At 47.7% G+C, this 25,986-nt stretch overlaps 1 protein-coding gene across 18 annotated transcripts in view; it reads right to left on the reverse strand.

Moving 5' to 3' along the window:
• Positions 1–295: 295 nt before the first annotated feature.
• Positions 296–25,986, reverse strand: part of DTNB (dystrobrevin beta) — a 217,428-nt gene continuing 191,737 nt past the window's right edge. For 4 of the 18 annotated variants that reach the window (XM_073897090.1, XM_073897093.1, XM_073897089.1 and 1 more), the window contains 6 exons: positions 9,673–9,832; positions 8,773–8,862; positions 6,527–6,639; positions 5,646–5,699; positions 2,263–2,295; positions 475–1,857 (listed from right to left, as the gene is read on the reverse strand). In XM_073897090.1, coding sequence (XP_073753191.1) covers positions 1,660–1,857; positions 2,263–2,295; positions 5,646–5,699; positions 6,527–6,639; positions 8,773–8,862; positions 9,673–9,832 — 648 coding nt within the window. In that variant the 3' untranslated portion in view covers positions 475–1,659. The other 14 variants (XM_073897102.1, XM_073897098.1, XM_073897103.1 and 11 more) reach the window with 11 other exon arrangements.

Raw genomic sequence — 25,986 nt, forward strand, 5'->3', positions numbered from 1 at the left:
AATGTCTGTAAGACTGAGCAAGGCCTGAAACTGTCTTTGCAAGATACAGGGAAGAAAATTTGTCGGTTTTTAAAGGTCAAAGGTAGGAAGGAAACTTGGGCCCCAACCCTGGGGAGCACCCCATGTGCCGGCAAGAACTCCATCAGGTCACACACACAGATTTGTGCTGTTTCTTTTCTCTTTTCAACCTCCCGGTAAATTCCTGTTGCAGAGATGAGACCATGGCCCGAGGGGAGTGATGAAGATGCTAGTTCATGCAGGACTGTGCAAGGGGGAGGCCCACCGGAGGCGGCAACGGGCGGCCCCTCCCACTTCCCACCGGCTCTGGCTCCCCTCTCCCTGCCAGGTAGTGACGTCTGGCAGCCCGCAAGCCTGGTCCAGGTGTGCAGCGGAAAGATGGACAGGAATGCGCCTCTGGGGGAGGGCCTCGCCTTCCTCATGTCAACGCCAGCTTGCTGCATGTCCCCTGTGCAGGACAGACGCGCTGTTACTCACGGGCACTATCGAGGGCCTGCGAACCAATGCTAAACATCTGCTGGGGACGAGACAGTGTCCTGGGATGGGGCTGTTGGGATGCCTACCTTTCAACTCGGGAGATGCAAAGAACTGAGAACACTCATGCCCCCTTTTAGGGAAAGGGGTAGTCTCTTTTCTGGGGCACCTGGAGTTTTTCCAGTTGTTGCTGAGGTCACAGGGTCAGGAAATGTTTCCAGGAAGAAAGAACTGGGTTCACAGTGCAAGGTTTGGGATGTGGTATTTTTTTTGGGAAAAAGGATTGTGACTGAGGAGGGCACCGAGCTTGGAGAGGTGCCTATAAATACTGGGTGGAAGGGAAGATGGCCTTAGCCTCAGGCCAGAGGACGGCAGAAACGTAAGGGTCTGTGAAACTGAGCCCCCTGAGTTTTTATGCTTTTCACCTGACTCTCTACTACCAGTGAGTTTCTTGGAACTCCCGACAGGGCCAGAGGACAGCATCAGGAGACGCCACTCTGATTCCACTTCTGGCACCAAGCTCCCAGGCCGTGGGCTTTCGTTTCCTCATCTGCATGAAGGGGGGGTTAGGGATGGCTCCAGCATGCCTTTTCCTTATCCCCCAGTTCCTCTGTGCCCGGGGGAGAGGGGCTCTGGCAGGCTCCTGAGGGGCAAGTCAGATCCTGACAGCCTCCCTGGCTGGGGCAGCCTAGGCCTGCTGTTGGGAAGGGCCTTGCCTGAATGTGCAGCGAGATTAGGTAGAGCCCAGCCCAAGCCCCGGAGGCCCTGAGCTTTCCAGGGCAGCGGGAGAATTTCTGCAGCTCATGTGCTCGAACCATCCCTGAGTCAGTGCGGGCTCAGAGACAGCCGGCCCCGCAGCGGGAGCAGAACAGAACCCCTCCGGGCCTGGTGCCGATGGGGGCCGGGCGACCGGGAAAAGGCTGGGAGGCTGCTCCAGGATGGGACTCCTCGGAAGGCCTGGAAAAGTTCCTTTTTTGGGATTATGGGGCTGCAGCCCTGGCTCTTTTGCCCGGAAGATCTGTAACGGAGGACCACGGCCTGACTCACACACAAGGTGTGGGGGAGGGGAGGGCAGGCAAGAGCGACAGAGACATCTCATGGCCCAACCGAAGACATCTATCCTTGAAAGAACTCTTCTCCCGAACAGATGTGGTTGTCCAGTTATTTTCATCCCTTCTTTCTAGTGAGCAGGCCCCAAAGGACGTGAGAGGGTGCGGGTTGACAGGCACCACGGGAAGGGGCTCGGGCGGCGTTATGCACTGAGGGTGATCCTGCATGATGGACATTCACTCTGTGGGCAGGAACGGCGGCAGGTCCCAGCTCTGCGTGTTGGAACCCCAGGGGCACTGGCAGTGGTGTGGACCCCTGGAGAGAAATGACAGTGGCCGTGGGCCATCAGGAGCAAGGTGGCAGAGGTGGCCAGACGGCCTCTGCCGCCTGCTCCCAGAGCCTGGTTCAGCCAGCAGCTCTCAGTCTGCCAGCTACATCCAGACACAGGGGCGACCAAGCCACGCCTGAGGCCCAGGCCAGGCCCAGTGTAGCGCAAGATGGGCCAGAGCCCGGGAAAGGGGCCAAGAGGGTTCGATGGCGGGGCTGCGGCAAAGGGGACAGGTGCGGGCGGGCTCTGTAAAGGAACTCCTTAACTTGAATCTCCACCCTTTAGGGCAGCTCTGGCTTGGAAAGTGTGACCAGGGCAAGGGGGGAGGGGGACAAAGACCTTGGCTACAAAGGAAAAGGGGCCGTGGGGAGGGCAGAGAACACTGTACTCACCTGCACTCTCTCTGTCCCAGCTCCTCTGCTAACCTGTACAACACGGACACAAACAACACACAAAGGTCACGGCCGGGGTCCCCTCACCAGCTGCCCCACAGACCCAGGGCTCTGCACTCGCCTCTCCCGTTTCTGCCCTGTATGCTGACTTTTCCCAACCAGGTCTGAAAAGGGCCGGGAGAGTCACGCCACCTACGACCAGCAGCTGCCACGAGCATAAAACAGCCTTGGAGACAGGCGTCTCTTAGGAGATGGAGAATAATAGTACTAACATGGAAATTAAGCCGTATCTGGGGAGCAGTTACGTCATGGGGCAAGGCTCATCCCTTGGTTCTGAAAGTGACCAAGGTGAGAAGTAATTCAATTTTGATATAGGCAGTATTTCCTGCCTGCAGGCATATCTGCTTGGGAATACTAAATCATTCCCGCTCACCCTGAAATCTCGAACGCTGCCTGCACCCTCAAAAGCCTGAGAATTCACACAGGGCCCCTGCTGTCAGTCTACCAGACATGCACCAGCATTCTCAGAGCATGCAAACTGGATTTACAGCTCCCAACACCGTGGGTGGCAGGTTCTGGAGAGGCAATTCTGAAGGACAAAGGAGCATAAGATGAGGCTCTGGAGGGGCTGAGATGAATTTCGGGCTCTGAGGTAATCTATTAGTCAGTTTCATCTATGTAGTCTTGGTTACAAGTACTCAGCACTCCAGGTGAGCAGTGAGGGGCTGCAAAGTCAGAAGGGCACCCCAGTGGAGCAGAAGCATTCCCCAGGTGCAGCTACACAGAGATCCAGGGGAGGGCAGAGAGGGGGCTGAGGGAGGGGTGAATGTCATCAGGAAGCCCAGCTTGGTCGTGAATTCTTCGAAAGTGTCCATTTGGTTCTTATGGTTTTTGCAGTGAGCAGACTATGTCTGCCTGACAGGGTGCTGACCAAGTTGTGTTTATGTGAGGTCAGCATGATTTCAACCCCAAAGAAGGAAACCTTCTGTCTCTCTGGTTGGTAGTTACTGTTCTCTAATGCCTTGGTGACACCAGTTACCGCCATGTTGTTCTACAGTAAAATCTCATACCCAGACCACGGCAGACAATCAGAAGGTCCATCCATAAAAACCCTTGGCTTATACCCCTACCCACATACCCACTATGGTGCAACTACAAAAACACATCCTGGGACCTGTACAATGCGAAGAGTCAAACATTTGTTTAAAACCCTACCCATGTCTCACCCTGACTCTTAACACTCTTTCCCTTGGGATGGCACCTAAAGCCACAGAAACAGAAACTTGGGTGCTCTCATGAGGTCTCTCAGGGACAGACAGAAACGCTGGTGTGTGCACTGGAAGACAGATGGGGAGACACTGAGAGCAGGAGGGGCAGAAAGGAGAGAGGCTGGCAGGGAACACAGGTGCAGACAGAAGCCCCCGAAACCAGGAGGCACCAGGCAAGGGAAGCCATGCCCATCCACATGTGAGACGCAGCCCACACCCAGACCTGAAGCAGGACCAGGGCTGCAGTCCACAGTCAGGGCAAGGCCCACGTGGTCAGGGCCGCCCTCCGTGTGCTGCAAGGAATGCAGGGAAGCTGAGGAGAAGCCAAGGGAAAAGCTCCGGGGAAGGAAGGGTCAAAGGGAAGAGAGGCCAAAGTGGCAGCTGTTATGTCTTCAGCCAAGAACATTCCACATGAACGCCGGGACCTGGTTGGGTTGTGTGTGTGCGTGTGTGACCAGAGCACGTGTTTGTGGAGTGTAAATGTATCTCTGTGCATCTCCTCCCCTCTTTGCCTCTTGCACGACAACCCTCCTGCCTTCCTGGTCCGCTCTCAGCACAGAAAGTCAGTCGTCTCTACCATGCCCTACAGTACTACTAGATGTCTCCAACATGGCTGACCTCTACCCGTGACATTTTGGTGGCCATGCCAAATATGTCGTCCTCCTCAGCTCCTCACAGTTACCATCCACAGCCTCGCAGACAACCGCGGCACCTGAAATATGTTTCTCCTCTCCTCCCGGTCTCCTCCTTGCCAGTCTCGGAGTCCCAGTGGGGCCTGCCTCTCTTACCCACGCCAGCCCCTGCGGGCAAGCAGCGCTGCAGACCCTCATCCCCAGGTGCTTCTCCTTTCCCAACGCACCTTCTTTGCCTGCGGCTCTCACTCAACTTCTCCCCACCCTTCCTTACAGCTTTTCTCCCCTTGCCTAGTCTACCTGCCACTCAGAAGAAAGCACGGGCACTGGCGTTAGCGGCCCGGGCGGAATCCCGCTCTAACAGCTACTTCCCGTGCAAGTTATTTCACCACTTGGAGCCCTGTCTTGAATCCTGCCTCGTGGGCGATGAATTCAGACCAAAAGGGTGTGCTCAGTGCAGAGCATCCAGCAGAGGTGGCAAGAGTGGGCGCATCTTCCACAGCCCAGCCTCCTCGGGGCCGCTCCCACTGTGCCTGACCAAGCACTTTAGCACGTCCCCTGGCTTCTTTCCCTGTATTTGTTCATTTACTGATACCCCCACTCTGTGCCGGGCACTGTTCTGGGCACTGGGGATACATCCTGAACAAAAGAGACCCAAATCTCCACCTTGTGGAGCTTATGTTTTGGAGGAATCCAGAAATAGACATATTAATATAGGACAGAAATAACAGCAAACTCTCAAATGTTATGCGTTCAGCATAACACAGACACATGAAGATGAAGAGTGTGGAGCGTGGAGTTGGAAAGACCCAGTTCAAAGAGCTTATTTTCTCACTGGTAAAATCGGGACATCATTATATCTCCCAGGGTTGTTAAGTATTAATTAGCTAATACGTGGACATCATTTAGCACAGCTCTTTGTACATAACAAGTTATTAAGCAGGTTTTATATACAATAAAGCTAGGAAGGCATTACTCGCCTCTACCGATACCTTTCTTTATTGCTTTTAATTCTTCTGTTGAGGTCACAAAACCATTTAGCTATTCTGCCCACAATAATCTCTTCCTTTCCAGAAACCCTTCTTGTATTTGTAATCACACACTCAAAGTTTGATGATTAACTTTTCCTGCCACTTCATTTTATCTCCTATTTATTTTGCATATCTCTGTCTTGCCTCCCTAACTATATTATAAACTCCTAGAGGCAAAGGGTCATGTTGTGTGCTTTCCTGGTATCTACTTCCTATGTCCGAACCATCTATCATAGTATTAGGAAATCAGGAGGCTTTTGTTGATCGCCTGACGCCACCACCTCTTTGATGGGCCAGTTGGGAAGAGCAGGCCGAAGTCACTGTGGGGGTCTGAAAGCTTTGGGGAAACTGGCAGCAGGAAGAAAAGCAGAAACGAAATGGGGGAGGGTTCCCTCAGGGGCTGTGTAGCTCTGCCTCCCACTCAAACTAGGGGTCCTGCGAGCTGCCTTTACCTCTGTCTTTCCCATTCTGCTTCTTCTCTTCTTCTTCCTCTGCACCTTCCTCTGCTGTGAAAACAAGTCCAAGGCGGCCAGTGACCCTTCAGCATGGCACAAGCAGAGGACGAGGGGGCAGGGAATGACTTAGCAGGCTTGGGATGAAGCCCTAGCTAAAGGCTTACAGTCATAGGCCTCCAAGGGTGCTGACATTCACCCAGCCTGCCCCATGCATGGTGCACATGCTACCACTCTTTATCCATGAGCTCCGGGCCCCTAGGGGCAGCGCAGGCTGAGGTCACCCATCCTGCTACGGGCTCTGTGGCTGGCTTCCCTGGTGACTGAGGTGGGGGTCGCTGCTTTTTCTCGATGCCTGCTTTCCCTAAGGTGACCACATCTACCAGGGATACACCTAATATCTTGCATTCAGGTTCAAGAAAGCAACCGTCAAAGTACATGGTGGGGAATACCGAGATTAACACCAGCTTCTGTTAAGAGAAAACAACCAAAAACTGGAAGTTTTAGCTGACAACAAACTTAAAATGACTGAACAGCAAAAGTGGCTGTGTGGAAAAAGCTAATGCCTGCTCAGGTTGCCTTCCCAGGGCCTTCGCTCAGGGAGGTCACAGTTCACTGTGCTCTTCAGGGAGCAGGTCCCCTGTGATAGGGAGACGTGTGCTCAACTCTGGGAACTCACTTTGAATTGGGGCCTTGAAGCTCTTGGCCACATCCTAGTGTGGGCAAGCAAAATGGTGAAGTGAAAACCATGTCACATTAAGAGTGGCTGAAGGAACAGTGAACGGTCGCCTTCAAGAGGAGAAGGCTTGGGGACAGCCGTGTTACCTGTCATCAAAGACTTGAAAGGCTAAATTAATAGGAAGGGGAGGGCCTGAACTTACTCTGGGTAGCTTCAGAGGATGGGATGAGGATAAACTGCTGACAGAAAGGCAAATTTTGGCTCCCTGATAAGGAAGAACTTCACCGTGACGGGAGCTGGTCATGAATGAGCTCACTGGAAATATTCAAACAGAGGACTTTTATATTGGGCAGCAAGCTGGATTAAATGACTTCTAGGATCTTTTCCAACCCTAAGATTCTATTATTTGTGAAAATATTTTTAAAAAGATGAGGAGGAGAAGCTATGGCTATAAATAGTATGTGCACATGGCATGGGAAATATTTAAAGACAATCTGAATATCTCACCTCATCCTAACACAAATCCCAACAGTGATAGTAAACATGCGTGGGTGCTGGGTGAGCCTCTTCCATTCACTGGGGAAGTGGCAGCCTCACATGTAAAGGGTGTCTAGTTCTGCACTTTGTAAGGATCCAGTGTCACGTGCAGGCTTAGTTCACACCTACCCGTGGACTTCAGGGCCTGAGAGCAGAGCATCAGTGAAAGGGGACCTCATGGGCCCGCAAACCTGACCTCTGGTCCTGTGCAGACAGAAGGGTGCTGTGGCAGCGGGAACACTGGCTGTGTGTCCTCGGCACCTGAGTTCTAGGACTGGCCTTTGCCCCTTCAAGATGCACAACTTCAGGAAATTGCTTTTCTGATAATCACTCACTGCCTTTCTAAAGGGGACTTGGCAATGTGATCTCTAAGGTACCTTCCAAATACATCACAGAATTGTGTTAAAACCATTCTTTCCTGCCATGAGAGACTGCCTATAACGTTTTACGTTTTGTGAAGCTATTTGGTCTCTGGGTGCTGTGTGTTTAACGGTGTCCAGTTACCTCTCCTCCTAGTGTGATGAGCTCACCAGCTACTGGTCTTGCCCAAATCCTAGTAAGTGGTTGGGAGGCCCAGTGTGATTAATTTCCATGGCCTGAAATTCCCTCTAAAAGTGGGATTTCTGGCTTCTCGGGGAAACTGTATCAGGGAAGGGACTTCCTGAGCATCTGTGAAGTCATCTCAAAGGCAGTCACCTCTTCTGTTGTGTGTTTATGGAGAGAACATTGCTTCTGACAAGGACTGAGAAATGGTACCAGAATGGAGGGAGCGTCACGTTCACACTCCCTGTGAGGGAGAACCGGTATCTTATCTTAACTGCCACGGAAAAACCAACCTAGGCCATGCATTTATTCTAAGTGGAAATCAGCAGATTTGAGAGGGAACCACGGGCCAGCCAGAGGTGTATGCTTTCTCCTTCAAAGGTCTGAGGACATACCTGAGGCTTCCCTGCCCTCAGAGTGGGGACTGATGATTTCAGTGGATGTGTTTGAACAGCCCATGGAAAACCTGCTTTACGTTTTTATTTAATAACCTTGTTAAGCTACTCCAAGGTATTTAAAAGTCCTCCATTAGCTGAAAAGAAACAACAGAGGGCCATCCGTAGCACTTAGGAAGGGAACCCGTCTGTCTAATATGGAACATAGGAATCTAACCACTGTAAACAAATTAGTAAATATCTGGCAGTTACAAAACCAAGGGAGTCATGGGGATTCTTGAAAATATGACAATATGGGAATGGCCTTTTGTTACTTCTCTCTTTCCTGGGTTTTATATAAGGGGAACAATAGGTAAGGGTCTCCGGGAAGTCACTGAAAGAGCTAGGCGCGGGAGAGACTGAAGAAGGAGCCACACGTACTACTGAACAGAGGGGTCAAGAGCGACAGATGCAGGTCACGAACTTCACGTGAGATCAGAGCCTAGTCACAGGCAAAAGGAGAGAACAGGGTTTCAAGACCAAATCAAATAAGAGAGAGCAGAAAGGCAGCTGGGAGAAAGTCCAGAAGCTTTTGTGGCTGATTCGGTTCCAGTCATCCAGGAAAGCTTCCGAGTGAGGCGGCCGAGCAGCCCTGGGGAAAGAGCGGCTGTGGACGGAGCGCACGCGGGGGGGGGGGGGGGGGCGCAGTCCGGGGAGAGGGGATGACTGTGTGCCTGCAGATGCTGGACTGCGCTTGTTCTACCGGGTGCGGCCTTCAGAGAAACAGAACGTGTGGGCGTCTGGGCATGAACACGTGTGGGACAGAGGCTCCCTGGGGGAGGCCGTCCGGGGCATTCCTAGAAGGCGGAAAGATGGAGCGGTGAGCTGAAGCAGCGCGTGCGGCGGCCCGCCGTTCTACCGCGCGGTGAGCGAGGGAGGAGGGCGTGGGGACGCCAGGGGCGGCGTGAGGCCGGGCGGGAGCTCTGGGCTTCACCTGAGTGGAGCTCCTTCACCAGGGATGACATGGTGTTGGTGATGGAGTCAGCGGCCACCAGCAGGTCATTGCGGAGGTTTCTCCTCGTACCTGAGGACAGTCAGAGCAGACGGCGATGCCAGGTGGGTGCGCGTGGAGAAGCGAGCGAGTGCACGCCTCGGTCCGCCGGGCCCCGGGCACGGCGCCGGGCACCTCCACCCGCTCCTAGGCACGTCGGGGCCACGAGGCACCCAAGTCCGCGTTCTCCCCCCTCTTCTTCTCTACCTGTGGAGTAGGACCCTGTCAGCTGCACGCTTCTTAGCCGCATTCAAGAGAGTTGGATTCCAGAACGAACACGGCTCCCAGACGGCCTGAGGCAGGACGTTACTCTACAGCAGCTCCACCATCCCGTTCTGTCTCCACCCTAACGAGACTTCCTTGGCCGCAGTGTCTGCCCCCACCTCTACCACGTAGCTGGCTGCTAGCTCCTCAGACAGTCGTGGCAATCCTGTGCCCAGTGTGCCTCCAGCAAGGTCCTATTTAGAGTTCCACTCTTCCTCCTCCTACTTGCTCTAAAGATTTTCCAGGCAAAGAACAACTTCAGGAATCATTCCATCCAATTCCTCCCGAGGAGGAGGCAAAGCCCAAAGGACAAGTCACTTCCCCAAACCCAGAAAAAAGAGCACAGAAGCCCCGAAGGCCTGGTCTTCACAAACATACAAAGCCTGTTGAGCTCCTGTTGGGAGCCCAGCCCAGCGAATGAGAAGGGACCAACACTCGACTTATTTATACTGTATATGAACATCTGATCATTGAAAGTAAGCACACAAAAGAAAAGAAACTGGAAAAATCTCAGTAGGAATCTTGTTCATGTTGCCAAACCCCTCTAGCTCTCCATTATATTTTGCTCCAGTATCTCACCTTGTGCAAAGGCCTCCTGCATGTCTCCCCCGACTCCGCTCAGTGGGTCCTGTGGGCAGTGGGTGGGGGTGGAGCCAGCAGACGTGGAGCGGACAGGCATGGGCATTGGGCGGCCGCCTCCGTGAGTGGGCGATGTATGTGGTGACCCTGTGGCCTGAGCCTGGGAGAATCAGAGAGATAAAACATGTTATCTCAGGTATCTTACCTCTTGGAGGAAGGGGAAAGTCCTTTTTCTCAATCTAAGTCAGCCGACGTGGCTGCAGTTCAGTGGGGCAGTGCACTGCATGATCACATTTGAAAGGAAGGAGTCAGGCTGCCTCCAGGACTGCAGAGAAGAAGAAAAGGAAAAAAAGAAAGGAAGAGCGGGGAGGGAGGAGGAGAGAGAATACCATTAGACTGGACTAAAAGTGGGAGGGAAAGTAGAGGCTAGTATGGAGAGCGGGGGCCTTGCGGATAGACTGAGCAGAGTAGCGGGGTTGAGGATCTGAGTGGGGTTGGGGCCACACAGTTGGGAAATGATACACAGACATCTTTCATTTTTGTCTGCAAACACATTTATGTACATTATTGCATTTGACCCTCACAATAACTTATGAATAGAAAGGGCATAACATTTTTGTACCCATTTTATGGAAGAAAAACAAGATGAAAAGAGTTAAGAGCTTTGCGCCAGGCAACATAGCTCATGGAGATGTGGGAATAACCCCATCTACTCCACGGGCAATGAAGTGTACTCTGTACCTCTGCAGCTCTCAGACCGCATGGACCATGCGCCCGAGCGTGTGTCAGGAGCTCAGCTGCAGGCTGCTTCCCAGGGGCCAGGTCACTTGTCAAACACACAATGAGGCCTTTTGGGGCATTTCATGGAGACTAGGTGAGAACAGACACATGTTTCGTGGAAACTGAACGTTACTTGTGAAGGCTCTGGTACAGTTTTGGAGACAGCTTGGAGCAATGGGATAACATTTAAAGACTCTAGTTAAATGGAGCTCACTGAGATGTGGGCCCTGCTGCTGTTCAGAGCAAGGGAAACTGGGTGTGGCATTCAGGGGGTTTTCTGTGGAAGCCAAAGTGTGCAAATGACTTAAATGAAGAGATTTATCTTTTGGGGTTCTAGCTCAGAAACTCCCACACAACAGAATCTGCCCGAAGCATGCTGACAGGCTATCTGCACAAAGCCTTACCTCAGTGCTTCAGCCAGTGTGGGCGTTGCACTAAACAGAAATGATTTGTTCTCCATGACTCTTAACTTTGATTTCGTGAGTGCATGTATGTATATTTTGAGAAATTTAAAATATACAGAAAGATAAAAAGTATAACATAGTAAAGCACCCCCAATGATAATTGTTCATATTTTGTCAAGTTCAACCTAAAAATATTGCAGATGAACCTGAAGTCCCCTTTGACCACCAATCCTGTCCAGTCCCAGTCCCTCCTCTCACCCCTTCAGAGGCAACGATTATCAAAGATTTGGGGGTAAAAATTTTTTTACCTATGTGTACATATGTAACTATATATGCTTTTAAATTTTGCACGAATGGTATCATACCACACGTATCATTTTGCAATTTGCTTTTATCCCTTAACATACTTTCTGAGATCTTCCCATGATACAAATGATAGGAACTTAGACCCTTACATTATATACCAAAACTAACTCAAAGGGGATCATACTAAATATAAGAACTAACCCATAAAAACTCTTAGAAGAAAGAATTAGGCAATAGCTTTTTAGATATGACACATAAAGCACAAGCTACAAAAGAAAATGACAAATTGGATTTCATCAAAACTGAAAACTTTTTTCAAAGGATACCTTTAAGAAGGTGGAAAGACAACTCAAAGAATGGGAGCAAATATTTGCAAATCATCTATTGGATTGGGGGCTTGTATCTAGAATACAGAAAGGACTCTTTAACACTCAATAATAAAAGGACAAGTAACCTAATAAAAATGGACAAAGGGCCTGAACAGACATTTCTCCAAAGAAGACATATAAATGTCCACTAAGCACATGAAAAGATGCTTGACATCATGAACCATTAGGGAGATGCAAATCAAAACCACAATGAAACACCACTTCACACACATTAGGATGGCTACAATAAAAAGGACAGATAATAACAAGTGTTGGCAAGGACATGGAGCAACCGGAATGCTTGCATGCTGCTGACAGGAACGGAAAATGGTGCATTCCTGCAGCTTTAGAAAACAGTCTGGCAGTTCTTGGGGCACCTGGGTGGCTCAGTTGGTTAAGCAACTGCCTTTGGCTCAGGTCATGATCCTGGAGTCTCAGGATTGAGTCCCGCATCGGGCTCCCTGCTCAGCAGGGAGTCTGCTTCTCCCTCTGACCCTCCTCCCCCCTTCATGTGCGCTCTCTCTCTCTCTCTCTCATTCCCTCTCTCAAATAAATAAATAAAATCTTAAAAAAAAAAAAAAACAGTCTGGCAGTTCCTCAAAAGATTAAACATTGGGTGCTATTTGACCCAGCAATAGCAGTGGTCCTATGTGTGTCTACCTGAGAGAAATGAAAAATGAAAACATAGGTCTACACAAAAACAGCAGCATTATACATAACAGCTGAAAAGTGGAAACAATCCAAGTGCCCAACAACTGATGAATGAATTAAATAAAAATGTGCAATACAGTTGATCCTTGAATAACATGGATTTAAACTGCACAGTCCACTTACATGTGGATTTTTAAAAAAAAATACAGCCCAGCACTGTAAATGTATTTTCTTTATGATTTTCTTCAACATTTTCTTTTTTCTGGTTCACTTTATTGTAAGAATACATATAATACATATATCACAAAATATGTGTTGACTATTTTATGGGTAAGGCTTCTGATCAACAGTAGGCTATTAGTAGTTAAGTTTTGGAGGAGTCAAAAGTTATACACAGATTTTTGACTGTGTAGGAGGTCAGCCCCCTAACATCCCCACCATTATTCAAGGGTCCACTGAATAGGATTCAGCAAATAAAGAAATGAAGTATGGATACATGCTACAACATGGACAAACCCTGAAAATATTACACTAAATGGTTACAAAAGACTGAATATTGTTTGATTCCATTTATATGAAATGTCCACAATAGGCAAATCCAGAAAGACAGAAAGTAGATTAGTGGATGCCTGGGGGTAGGGGCCTTGGGGAGATCAGGAGTGAGTGCTAATGGGTGTGGGATTCTTTCAGAAGGTGATGAAATGTTCTAAAGTTGACTGTGGTGATTGTTGCACAATTCTGTGAATATAGTAAAAACAACTGTATTTTAGGCTTTAAAATGGTGAACTGTATATACTATGTGAATTATATCTCAATAAAACTATTATAAAAAAGATACCACTAAGAAAAATAAAAAGGTAAGTCACAGACTGGGAAAACATATTTGTAAATTACATCTGATATAAAATTGTGGGTTTTTGTAATGATTTTTTGAATTTGACACTAAAAGCAAAGGCAACAAAAACAAAAATAAACTAGTGGGATTACATCAGAAGTAAAAAGCTTCTGTACAGTGAGGAAACCATCAACAAAATGAAAAGCAACCTACCAAATGGGACAAAATCGTACATATAAGGAGTTAACATCTAAAATATATAATGAATTTGGGGCGCCTGGGTGGCTCAGTTGGTTAAGCGACTGCCTCTGGCTCAGGTCATGATCTCAGGGTCCTGGGATCGAGCCCCGCATCGGGCTCCCTGCTCGGCAGGAGGCCTGCTTCTCCCTCTCTCACTCCCCCTGCTTGTGTTCCCTCTCTTGCTGTCTCTCTCTGTCAAATAAATTAAAAAAAAAAAATCTTTAAAAAATAAAATATATAATGAATTAATACAACCCAATAGCAGAAACAAAAACAATCTAATCTAAAAATGGACGGAAGAGGGGTGCCTGGATGGCTCAGTCGGTTAGGCGTCTGCCTTCAGCTCAGGTCATGATCCGAGGGTCCCAGTATCAAGTCCTGCATCGGGCTCCTTGCTCAGCAGGGAGCTTCTCCCTTTCCCCTTCCCCCTGCTTGTGTTCCCTCTGTCAAATAAATAAATAAAACCTTAAAAAAAAGGGGGCATCCAGGGGCGCCTGGGTGGCTCAGTCATTAAGCGTCTGCCTTCAGCTCAGGTCGTAATCCCAGGGTCCTGGGATCGAGCCCCGCGTCGGGTTCCCTGCTCGATGGGGAACCTGCTTCTCCCTTTCACTCTGTCTGCCGCTTTCCCTGCTTGTGCTCGCTCTTTCTCTCTCAAATAAATAAAATCTTAAAAAAAAAAAAAAAAAAGGACAGAGGAACCAGGCATTTTTCCAAAGAGGATATACAAATGGCCAACACGTATATGAAAAGGTGCTCAAAATCATGAATCATCAGGGAAACGCAAATCAAAACCACAATGAGATACCACTTCACATGTGTGAGGATGGTTATCAAAAAGATAAGAGATACATACGAAAACATGGACAAAAGGAAACCCCTGTGTACTACTGGTGGGAAGGTAAACTGGTGCAGTCACTACAGAAAACAGTATAGAAGTTCTTCAAAAGAGTAAAAGAAAATGAAAACAGGATCTAGAAGAAATATCTACACTCCCATGTTCACTGCAGCATTCATTATTCACAGTAGCTAAGATATGGAAACAACGTAAGTGTCCATCACAGATAAATGGTCAAACAAGAGGTGGTATATATGCACAATGGAATATTATTCAACCATCAGAAAGAATGTCCTGCTGTTTGCAACAATATGGATGGACCTTGAGGGCATTATGTTAAGTGAAATAAGCCAGAGAGAGAAAGACAAATACTGCATGGTCTCACTTATATGTGGAAACTAAAGGGTCAAAATCGAGTAGAAAAGTAGTTGGGGCTGAGGGTTGGGGGAAACAGGGAGAGGTTGGAAAAAGGGTACACACTTTCAGCTATGAGATAAATAAGGTCTGAGGATGTAATGTAAAACATGTTGACTATAGTTGATAACACTACTGTAGAGCTGAAATTGGCTAAGAGAATAAAACTTCAATGTTCTCATACATAAAGATAAATATGTGAGGTGATGGATATATTAACTACCTAGACAGAATCCTTTCACCATGTATGTGTGTATCAAGTCACCCCAATATATGCTTTAAATATCTTACAAGTTTATATGTCAAGAAAGTGGAAATGAAAAAAAAGAACTAAACAAACAAACAAAAAACAAACTTGCGTCCAGAACATAAAAAGAACTCTTACAGCTGAATAATAAGATAACCCAACTACAAAACAGGCAAAGACCTGAACAGATAGTTCACTGAAGACGATGTACAAATGGGCTAATAATCACAGGGCAAATGCTCAACACGAGGAGCCAACAGGGAAAGGAAAAGCGAAATTACAGTAAGATACCACTTATCTACTGAAATAGCTACACTCAAAAAGACTAACAGATGTGGGAAAACCGAAACTCTTATACATTGCTGATGGGACTGTAAAATGCCACAACCACTTTAGAAAACGGTTTGGCAGCTTCTTAACATGGTAAAGAACTTACCTATAACCCAGCAACCTGACTCTTGAGTATGTGCCCAAGAGAAATGAAAACACATGCCCACCCAAAACTTATATACAAATGTTCATTAGCTACAGTTTAATAGGACAAAAGTAGAAATAACCAAAAGTTGATTGGTGAATGGATTGACAGAATGTGGTTTATCCATACAGTGGAATACTAAGAAGTCTCTTTTTGCTATTTTTACTATTGTTTAACTTTTATAATAATTTTCCATTGACAAACACGTTCTATCTTGTGAAATATTTTATTTTTCTCAGTGCTTATAAAACATTTATTATTATTTATCTTTTCAGGGTATATATTTTTCTTCCCAACATCTCAGGAATCCTGTTTTGGTTAGATAACATTATCACATATTAAGCATTGTATTTTGGGGAACTACCTCCACCTTTTACACTATAATTGCCATCATGCCCTGCTTTTCTGGCCATTTTTTGGGGAGAGGGGGCAAATAATAAAGTATAAAATTCACTCTGGTTTGGAAAGTGCTTCTGAACAGCCAGATCCGGCAGTTCCAGCCCCAATCCAAACGAGATAATGAAGGTGGGAGAGAGGTAAGAGAATCCATAGAAAAGCAAGAAAGTCTATGCAGTGGCCTGGCTTTGCAGGAAAGTCCTATGAGCCAGCACAATTTGGGACACAGGAGATCACAAGTAGTGGACTCTGGCAAAGCCAGGGTCTTTCTTGGGCCTCCAAGAGCTGAGGAGCTCAGAGTCAAGATCATTGCCTGGGTTGCTTGGATAGTATCAAGGAAGGACCTCATGCACCCCAGGAGCCGATGGTTTTCCAGCTGCAAAGGCAACAAGCCTGTCGTCTCTCAGTCATGGAGGAGTGAGAGTCTCACTGAGATCATGTGTGCACCCTGGCTGCTCGGGGAGCCTATGAAGTCAGCTGCCTCAGTTGCAGGGCAAGGAGCACTGCCTGTGTGAACCAGGCCTGGCCACAAGCAAAGGTCATGACTGCCTCAGCACAGATCAAGCTGGAGCCATGGACACTCCTCCCCTGGTGCCACAGCACCCAGCACTAATCCCCCAAGGCACAGCACCCATCTCAGGTGCAGGAAGGGGGATAAGAATCTGGGCCGAGTCTCTTCAGAGTTTGCCTGGAAATGTCCAGACTGTGCCCAGCTCAGACAGTGAGCACTCAAGAGGGAAATGAAGTCCTGTTAAAGATTTCTTTTTTGCTTTTCTGAGTATGTGGCCTGTGAAAGTCACACTCATTTCACTGTGTGACAGTTGTCTGTCATCCCCGCAGAGGGCCGACCCAGCATCAAGCATGTGGCAACTATTCAATAAAACTCCCTCAGTGAGATCTGGGCCAGGCACCACTGCCTGAGGTCTGAATGTTAGAGTCGTAAGACCCGAGATGAATGACTAGGTTGCTTTTTAAGAACATGAAACTGAACCTCTGCAAATATTTTAATAGGAAAATGATGACAGGAGATGAGGCTGAAGGGATGCCCGGGGCTGAAGCTCTAGAATCAGGAAATGAAACTACTACCCACCATTGGCTTCAAAAGAATCAGGCCCTCTTCCTGGGATCAGTGCCCAGGACGTGCTTTCTGAGGAAGATGAAGAACAGACTCCAGAAGCTGTCTTTGCTCAGAGCAGTAGAAAGAGAAAGGTGAAGACTGCTGGGAAGGCACCATTTTCCCCAACAGATGTCAAGCACCAGCCCTTGGCTTTGGGGCCACATTGGATTACAACAATTGTAGGATGGAACTGTCCAGAGCCCTCTGTGAATTCTCGCTCCAGCAGATAAACACCAGTTTGGCATTCTCGTAGGTAGGTCAATAAATCACAACTAGCCTGGGAGAGTCATGAACCATAGCCAATCGACAGGCACACACTTGAGTCAGGCCCGAGGCTGTGGCTTCAGGAAGGCCTAGAGACTAGGGTGGGTCTTGGAGGAGGTAAACAATAGCTAGCGCAGGGATGTCCCCGACCGCCACTGGCTGGCTCAGGAAGTGAAAGGACGGGTGACAGTTGCTCCAATCTATAGAAAGACTTGGCTTGCCCTTGCCTGGAGGCCTCTCTGCCAGAAGCTCCAAGCCCCCCAGCATGGTGGAACTAGCTCCTGCTGCTCCTCCAGGCATTTGCTTCATTGTTCCGTCCTATAGGGTCATTTCAGGTCTTCCTGCGATGCTCCCCAGAACTCTGAACAGCATTAACCTCACCTTTCAAGTTTTCTCTCCTTACCATTGTGCTTAGCACATGTAAATGCTTAATAAATGTTTGTTAAATGACAATGAGGTATATCACATTTCTGACCCTTTTTCTTCAGTAATAGAAAGTGGGAACGTAGCCAGAGCAGGCAATAATCTCCAGGGAGCCCTAAATCTATCAGTCATCGATAAAGCTGTGTATGAGATGCTTAACTAGATGAGTAAATGTGGTGGGCAGAGCTCTGAGACGGCCTCCAATGCCCCTGCCCCCACTGTCACACTCCTGTGTAATCCCCTCCCCCCGAATACGGGCTGGGCGCAGGGACGGTGGCTCCTGAGTCAGGTGAGTGGGATGTCACTTGAGATTAGCTTAGAAAAGACTGTGACTTACATCTTGCCCATATACTCTCTTTCTCCCTCCTGTTTGTTCAGTCTAATGAATCCAGCTGCCATCTTGTGAGCTGCCCCGTGGAGAGGCCCATGTGACAGGGAACTGAGGCAGCCTCCAGCCACCAGCTGGCATTGAATGGAGGCCCTCAGTCCAGCAGCTGATGAAGAATCCCGCCAACAACCATGTGAGTTGTTGAGCCTTGAGATGCCTGGAGCCTTGTAAGAGACCCTGACCCTCAGCTTGCCCTCACCTGGACTCTAGGCCCAGAGAAGCTGTGAGGTATTAAACATTTGTTCTAAGAAGCCAGTAGGTTTTGGGATAAGTTGTTGTACAGCAAGAGGTAACTCATATGCTCAGGCTGATTTTCGTCTTCATACATTACTGGGGCAGTCCCATGTAAAGGACGTTTGATTGAGAAGGAATGGGAGGGAGGCTTCTGGAATACAAGAGACCAAGCCCAGAGGCCCTTGTGAAAGGTCAGAGACCCAGGGAAAGAGGACTATGGATGAGAATAGAGGCAAAAATATATAATCAAAAAACATTTTACCTCCTTGGGGAACGTGCCTAAGTTCCCGAGTAAAAGAGCTTGTCCTGATGCTGGACAATAATAACAGCTTTGTCAATAATCACAGGCCCTGGAGACAATCCTCTGCTGCAAATTCCATGACTGGGGAGAGGAGGGAAAGCTGCAGGCTCAAAGATGGAATCCCAGCTCTCCCCACTGCTTTGGGGTGGACACATACGTGGTGTGGCTCAGCGGGAAGGGCACGGCCTAGACGTCAGGAGACCTGGGATTTTCTCTGGACTGTACAGCACATGCATTTTAATTTTTCTGAGGTGCAGTCTTCTCATTTATAAACTGATCTCTGAAGTACTTTTCAGGTTTAAAATTCTATGATTCTGTAACTTTTGCCAAGTTAACCTCATCTCGAAAATGTCAAGTCATCATGGCTTTGCTTTGGTTACAATCATGCTGTCAGTGAAGGGATGCTCCGAGGGTTCTCAGCGTGGTGTGTTCTCTATCTAACCTACCCTTCTCACGAGTGGAGCAGTACCAGAGATGCTGCCCATTTAGGCTCATGCAAACGAAGCCTGTGAGGAGGTGCAGGGAGCAGGTGACTATAACAAGGAAGGGGTTAGCTCAAGACAGACAGAGGTTCAACAGGGCCCTTCCAGTTACATAACCACAGCCTGGAGTGTAGAGAGCACACAGAGCTCGAGCAGCACTCTGGGCATGCTGACAGTCACCGATGATCCTGGTTAGGGTCTGTTCATTCTCTGCCCTCTCAGTAGGTCTGAGCCAGACAGATACGCTCAAAATCAAGCTGGAGCACTGCACTGTGAAACTTTACCTGGTCTCAAAAGCACAGATTGGGTTTTACATTCAGCCAGGTAGGACCTCCCTGTGAAGAATGCCAAGCACTCCACCCAACACAAAACCAAATCTAGGATAAATGGCACAGGAGGAGGCTGGGGGCCACACCACAGTTGGAACCTTGAGGTTATGGGGAACCTGAGAATCACACAGAAATCAGTAAAGGTGGAGGAACTAGTCAGGTGGCTCCTGGGGATGGGGATAAGCTGTCCAATGCAGGTATGAAACACTCCTGCGCCACTGGTTGGAGCTTCCAGGATGGGGCAATTAGCCTGGGGAAGCTAGGGAAGGTCTACAAAATGCTACTTGGTGTTTGAAGGCTTCCTGTTGCAAGGACAGCGGGATCTTGTTGCCATACAACCTATAACAAAGGCTTGAATGCAGCACGGGCCAGTCACCAACAACTCAACACAATAAATGCCCTGTAACTCAGGTTCTCTGAATACTGAGGTCCCTTGTAGTTAGAAACAATTCTGCTGGAAATACAGAGCTGGAAAAACGTTACAATCTGAGAAGCTCTTTGGTCAGCTGGCTCTTCACTTCTAAACTGGCAAGGACTCTGAGAACCTGAGAAAACAAGGTATCACATTCTAAGAAAAGGACTCAGAAATTAGGCTTATAATTTCAGAATGTTCATGACCCCAAGAAAATAGCCTCTTTTTTTAGTCCAACACTCATTTTATATTTGAAGAGACTGAGGCCTAGAGAGGTCAGGGGGTTCCAAATAAAGAGCAGAAAGGCTAAGACTAGTACTTGGGTCTTCTAATTGCCTCAAACTGCTAGGAGAATCCAAGGCATAGCATAGTGTTGTTAAGGCTAGAAGGAACATGGATTAGTTTGAGACCTCTCACAACTGAAGCTAACCATGATCTTCAACAAGACAATTAATTTCCAATAAAGGTGAGAAATGTAAGAAAGGAGAGTACAGTGATTATGACTTAGTCTTGTCTATGACACAAATCTAACACTGGAGCCAAAGCAGGTACAGAGAATGCCAGGGAGGTGACGTGAGGACACTGTGAGCAGAGACAGGAGCTCACAGGCTGTGGCAGAGAGAGCTGGCTACAAAGGGAGAAAGCCACTGTCTTTAGCCGAATGATTTGCACCGTGCTCAGCTGTGTTTAGATATCCCCGGCATGGTGCTTGGCACACAGTAGGGGCTCCATAAATACTATCTCCCTCCCTTCTTTTTCTTCATGGGACAGGTATGAATTTTTTCCTATCTCCTTAGTACACATTATAATCAGGTAATCAAGCCCAGAGTGGTTTGTGGCAAAAAGCCTGATTTGGACTTACTGCCCTCTGTGGAGCATTGATAACTGTACCCTCTGTGTGTGTGTGTGTGCGCGCGCACACACACACACACACACAGCCCCACCTGAAACTCTGAGCTACACTGTTAATCACGGTAACAGAGGGAGACACTTTAGTCTCCATCTCTCTCTCTCTCTGACTCATGGATACCTGCCAGGTAGCAGATGGCCTTTGTGGACAATTACCTTCATTTTGCTGCAGTGTATTTAAATTAAACAGACTGGCCTCTTTGCTGCCGATTTTCAGAGGCCCTCTCAGAAAAACAACAACAACAAAATGCACAAAAAAACAACACTGAGGGAAAGGAGTTGTTAAGTCTGAAATTTAGGTGAGGCAGCTCTGACCGCAGAGAGAAATGGGATGTATAAAGAATGGCCTTCGCATGGATTTTTTCCCTTCAAGAAAAGGTAAACCAGAGCCCACATCCTATTTCCAACTGGTGTTGGTGGCGGCTCCGCTAGGAAAATGCAGCCACCTCATCAAACGTGGAAGTGAAAGGAGAGAGGAGGCCGCGCCACCCGTCCTGCTGCAGGCTTGGAAAGAACCGCCTCACAGGGCACCAGGGATGGAAGTGAGCAGACAGGAGAGACTGAGGTGGAGGAGACAAGAAAGACATCCCCCTGGCAGTGAGTAAAGAAGGGGCCGTGCTTCCCTTCAGGGTGAGTTCAAAAAAGCTACAGAACACGCCCGGAGACCTTCCCAGCTCAGCAAAGGTGCTATCTGCAAGCTGATAGGTTTTAAAGGTACATTTTGCTTCTCAACACCAGAGAGAAGAGCTGAACAGTTTTATGATCTTTTTTCTTTCCACTACGAATACCACGAACATAGACGTGTGGGTCCGCTGGAAGGATAGGATGGCACCACCAAAAAGTCTGTCACGAGGTCCCTCCACAGAGGGCTGGCACCCGTTTGTTCCCACATCACTCTGGGAAACTCAGGCTTACACAGAGCCTGTCCCTCGCTGGGGTGGCCTGTGGGGTCCACTGCTAGACCGGAAACAGCAACCGGAGCACTGCTGGAGGTTTATGATCACAGGATTGGCATCGGGCAGAAGCAGGTTTTGGTTCTCAGTCTTCATGATTCTGTCCCTAACCAAGTCAAACTAAATTATGCAGAAGATGAAGGTTCCCCTGAGGTTTCGGGGGGTGGGAGGCAAGTATCTAGCTATCTTTCTTAGTAGAAGGAGGAACACATGCTAAGTTCCAGAGACAAAGAACAACCTACTAAAACTCATCATAAACCCAAAGATCAACAAAAGTTGAAATTTAAACTTTCAGATAGGGAAGCTCATAAATTCTAAGACCAGATTACCCTCTTTCTGTTTGTTTCTCCTAGTTTGTCCGGCTCTACTTGAAAATGGTATTCCATTTGCTCTCACTGCAGGATTTTTAAAGTCAGTTCTCGGTGAAATGATGGGGGACCCCATTGAGGGAAAAATCCCTATAAAATGAATACCAAACACTCAGATTGCATTCTTAGAAACAAATAGGGAACAGACTGCCAGGAGAGCATGGTCCTTATTGAGACAACTAAATCAGTGATCAGGCAGGCAGCCAGAACCTATCCGTGATATTTTAAGATTCAACGAGTCAAATTTAAATGCTACTTACAGAATGCAAAACTTGTATGGTGAGGTATGGCACTTTATTCAACACCACCATTCTTTGCTGAGTCCCTGCTGTATATAATACAGTGGTTAGAGTCCAGGCTTTGCAGTTAGTTAGACCTAGTCTGGATGCCAGCTTTGCCATTTACTAGCAGTGTGATCTTGGGTAACTTACTTAACCTTTCCACATCTCACATTCTTCATATGCAAAATGGATAATATCTTTACAGGCTGGTGTGGATAAACATGAAATGCTTCACACCGGCTCAATAGAATCCTACCTGCCATTATTCTACTTTGAAAGGTGCTGGGGGGTTACAAAGGGGCAAAGTCTCCACTCCCAGCAGGCTCACAGTCCCCTGGGGTGGTGAGGCATGTGTGCAATTAGCATACAAGGGAGGGTGAAAGCCGTATGCCTTAGTGGAGGCCCAAAGGGAAAGCACAGAATGTAACTCTTTACACAGAGTGTAACTCTGACCTTCTGGAACGGGGTAAGGTTTCACAGAAGAGGTGGCATCTGAGAGTATCTTGAGGGGTATAATTTCAATTGGCAGAAAAGGCTTGGGAAGGGCAATCCAGGTGAGGAAAGGGCATACACACCGGGGGCTGGCCTGGGAGAGGTGGCTGCACGCGAGGGTAAGGAGGGGGGTGGCTAGCATGTAGGGAGCACGAAGACACGTGGTAGGAAAGAGGAGTGTGGGCCACCGTCATCCAGGGCCTTAAATAGTCACCTAGTTTATTTACGAGGCCAGAGATGGGCAAACTGCAGCCCATGGCCAAATCCAGCTCACCACTGCCTGTTTTTTGCAGTCCATGAGCTAAGAATGGTTTTTACATTTTGAAACGGTTACATTTTAAGTGGTTATATAAGTACCTACATAATATCTCTGATTTGGTTTACCAAGCCTAAAACATTTACTGTCTAAGCCTTTAATAAAATGCTTGTTGAGCCCTGCTGGGGGCTGTGACACAGGGAGCTAGGGAGCTAGGGAAGGTTCCTGAGGAGACCACGGCATGTCCAGTGCCATGTGTGTCTAGGAACCTGGCTCTGGGGCAACGTGAAGGAGGAATAAGCAGCCAGAGACAGGACCCATGTGGAGGCTCTTCCGACAGACCAGGGGATAGATGACGGAGGCTGGAATGAAGAAAGGCGGTACGAACTGGAAGGAGAGACACAAGCAGGCTTTCAGAGAAAAAAAGCAAGCGCACAGAGGAACAGAAGCCTGGAGAGGGTGCGTGGACAGAGGAGTGATTTTTGGGGAACACGCCTGGAAATCGTCCACCATCCAGTCCATATCTAAGCCTCCGACTCAGGGATTCTGAGAATGCCTTGGGGCTCAGGCTGGTGTCATGGAGCAAGGCTCTCTGGGCTCAGAGCAGTGCTTCTTAACTGGGGATAATTTCATCTGCTAGGAGCTGCTGGGCAGGCAGGGGCTACCCCTAGAATTTAGTAGGTGGAGGTCAAGGATGCTACTAAACACCCTACAATGCATAGGTCAGCCCCCCAACGGCCCCCCTAAAGAGTTATCTGGCCCACAATTCCATGGTGCTAAGGATGAGGAACCTGGCTGAAGGTGGGACGGTCTTCTTTTCCCAGGTGGTGGGCTGCTGTGGAAGGAAGGGCAGGTCACCCATAGCCTCAGGTTAGCTTGGGACCTTCAAGGGGCCCAAGAACAAACTCTCACATCTTTTGCACATTTGGAAGATGTCCCAGGGTGGTGGCAGCTATAGGCCTCAGAGTCTCCTAGATTCTCTCTTGGTTTTCTGAGGTCTGAGCTGGTTAAATACAGGAGTTGAAATTTGAAATGTGAAAACAATGAATAGATAGTGAGTGATATGTATATTTAAATTAATAAACACACATAATAATAAAAGTACCGAAGGATTTATAAAAAAAAAAAAATAGATAAAAGTACTGAAGGATTTATAGTTAGCCAGCTCGTACAGCAGTGGTGAGTTGGCACGAAACCTTATTAAAGGTACCATATTAGCTGCAGTTAACTGCCTCTCTGCGTTGCCTCTAATTTTATAAAACACACTTCTTTTCTTCTCTTTCTCTCTCTTCCTCCTTCCAGCTCCCTCCCTCCTCCCTTCTCCCCACCACCTTTCTTTTAAAGCACAGGGCATTACATACTCCAGTGCCAAGTGACAGTAATTCCACTTGCCAGATTATGACTGGCAGCAAATGGAGAAGAGTGCAAAAGTCTACTGTACCTTTTATAACATGCTTCTTTTAGCTGAAACTAAGCAGATGTTCATTTCAGTTAAGGACTCCGGGCCAGAAAGCTCCCTACCTTGGCATTATGGTTAATATGGGAACATCAGAACCAGCCTGAGATCAGCTAGACAACCCCAGAGACTGGTACAGCATCAGGATTTGATGAAATGCCTACAGATGCTCTCAAAGTGAAGAGTCATAGATCCAATCCCAAGCCGAGAGAGGATGCTGGGGTGAGGTCTAACAGAAAGAGAGCACCAGGGATTCCTCTCCTTCTGTGGAAGCCCAAGGATCCCAGAGATAAGCCGAAGGAGAGGCCTTCATGGGAGCAGCTGATGTTTTCTCAGGATGCTTTCTTTTGTCTGGAAAAGTGGGAGGTAGAAGGTTGGCATGAGGCAACACTGAGGGAGGAGCTGGTTATTGAAAGCAAGCCCAGACAATGAAGGGAAGGCAGAGGGTTTCAAAGTCACAAAAGGAGACACCAGTCTAATGAATCCAGTTGGTTTTCAGTAGCCCCTTCTTGGTTTATAGTCTTTCCGCAGTACACTGACTGGTATCGGGGATGGAAGGGTCAAAGGGCTGAAGTTTACAGATGACGAAATACGTCTGTAAAGGCAATGGACATCTTCAGATAGGAAAGAAGTGAGGTTTTGTCAAGAAGGTTCTATGAATCAGAAGAACAATCCACTCAGAGATAATTCAGTAAGGCAGACTGAAGATTTAGTTCCTTCTCCTTCATTGGTTGAAACCAAAGGGGGATGGGGGTTGGACAGAACAAAGCCTATTTTTCAGAGCTGTCAATACTCTGCTACTCCACTGAAAATTTTCTTTCCAGGGTTGCTGATAACTTACCGATTGTCAAATCCAAGGATTTCCTTATTTTATTGTCTTACTAACTTTCTCCCTCTTGAAAATTTCTGAGCTTTCACAAGAACCCACAATCCTACCCCTCCCACCTCCTCTTTCTTCCTTTTCTCTACTATGGTTTTTCCCTAAGGCTCATGTTTATGGTTTCAACCCTAATTTTATGTTGAAGACTTCCAAATCTACAATGCTAGCCATGTACTTCCACTGAAATTCCCCTTGCATATCCCCAAATATATAGCAGACCAGAGAAAAAGCTTGACTGCCTGCCTAATCTTTGGAATTCGCTATGTTCAAAATCAGGTCAAAGTCCCCTTCTTGCCCCCATCATCTCCCCTTTTCACTTCTTCAGTGTACCCATCATTTTCCCAGGTCCTCAGGCTCAGAACGTAGAAAAGTCATCTTTTACTTATTCTTTTCTGTTGATGCTTTGCTGAGACTCAGACTGTAGTATTCTAGGTGAGACAGTGTGTCCCAGGGATTCAACAGTCTTCCAGCAGAAGGACAATTTCTCTAGCTTGGTGTGTAGAGAATTTTCCTGGAGACCTTGGAGGACAGTTTTCATATGTTGCATGCATTCTGGCCAAGAGAGGAAAAGACAGAAATATAGTACAGAAGGGAAATAAAAAAGCAGGAAATCTCTCAGTCTGTCATTGATGAGGGGGATGAAAAATCCTGGGGATGCTGCAAAGACTCAAAGTGATTTCTCCCCTATATCCTCAGACTGTAAACTCCTGGCAGGTGTTCAAGGAGTTTTGGGGAGTGAAATACAAATACTTATTTTTAATATTGTAATGATATTTCCTCTTCTTGGGAAAAAACTGAATAAAAATTAAACAACAAAG

The sequence above is a fragment of the Callorhinus ursinus genome, unplaced genomic scaffold (genome assembly GCF_003265705.2).
Source record: "Callorhinus ursinus isolate GAN/ISIS: 27379988/994484 unplaced genomic scaffold, GSC_fseal_2.0 scaffold10, whole genome shotgun sequence".
Classification (NCBI taxonomy): Eukaryota; Metazoa; Chordata; class Mammalia; order Carnivora; family Otariidae; genus Callorhinus; species Callorhinus ursinus.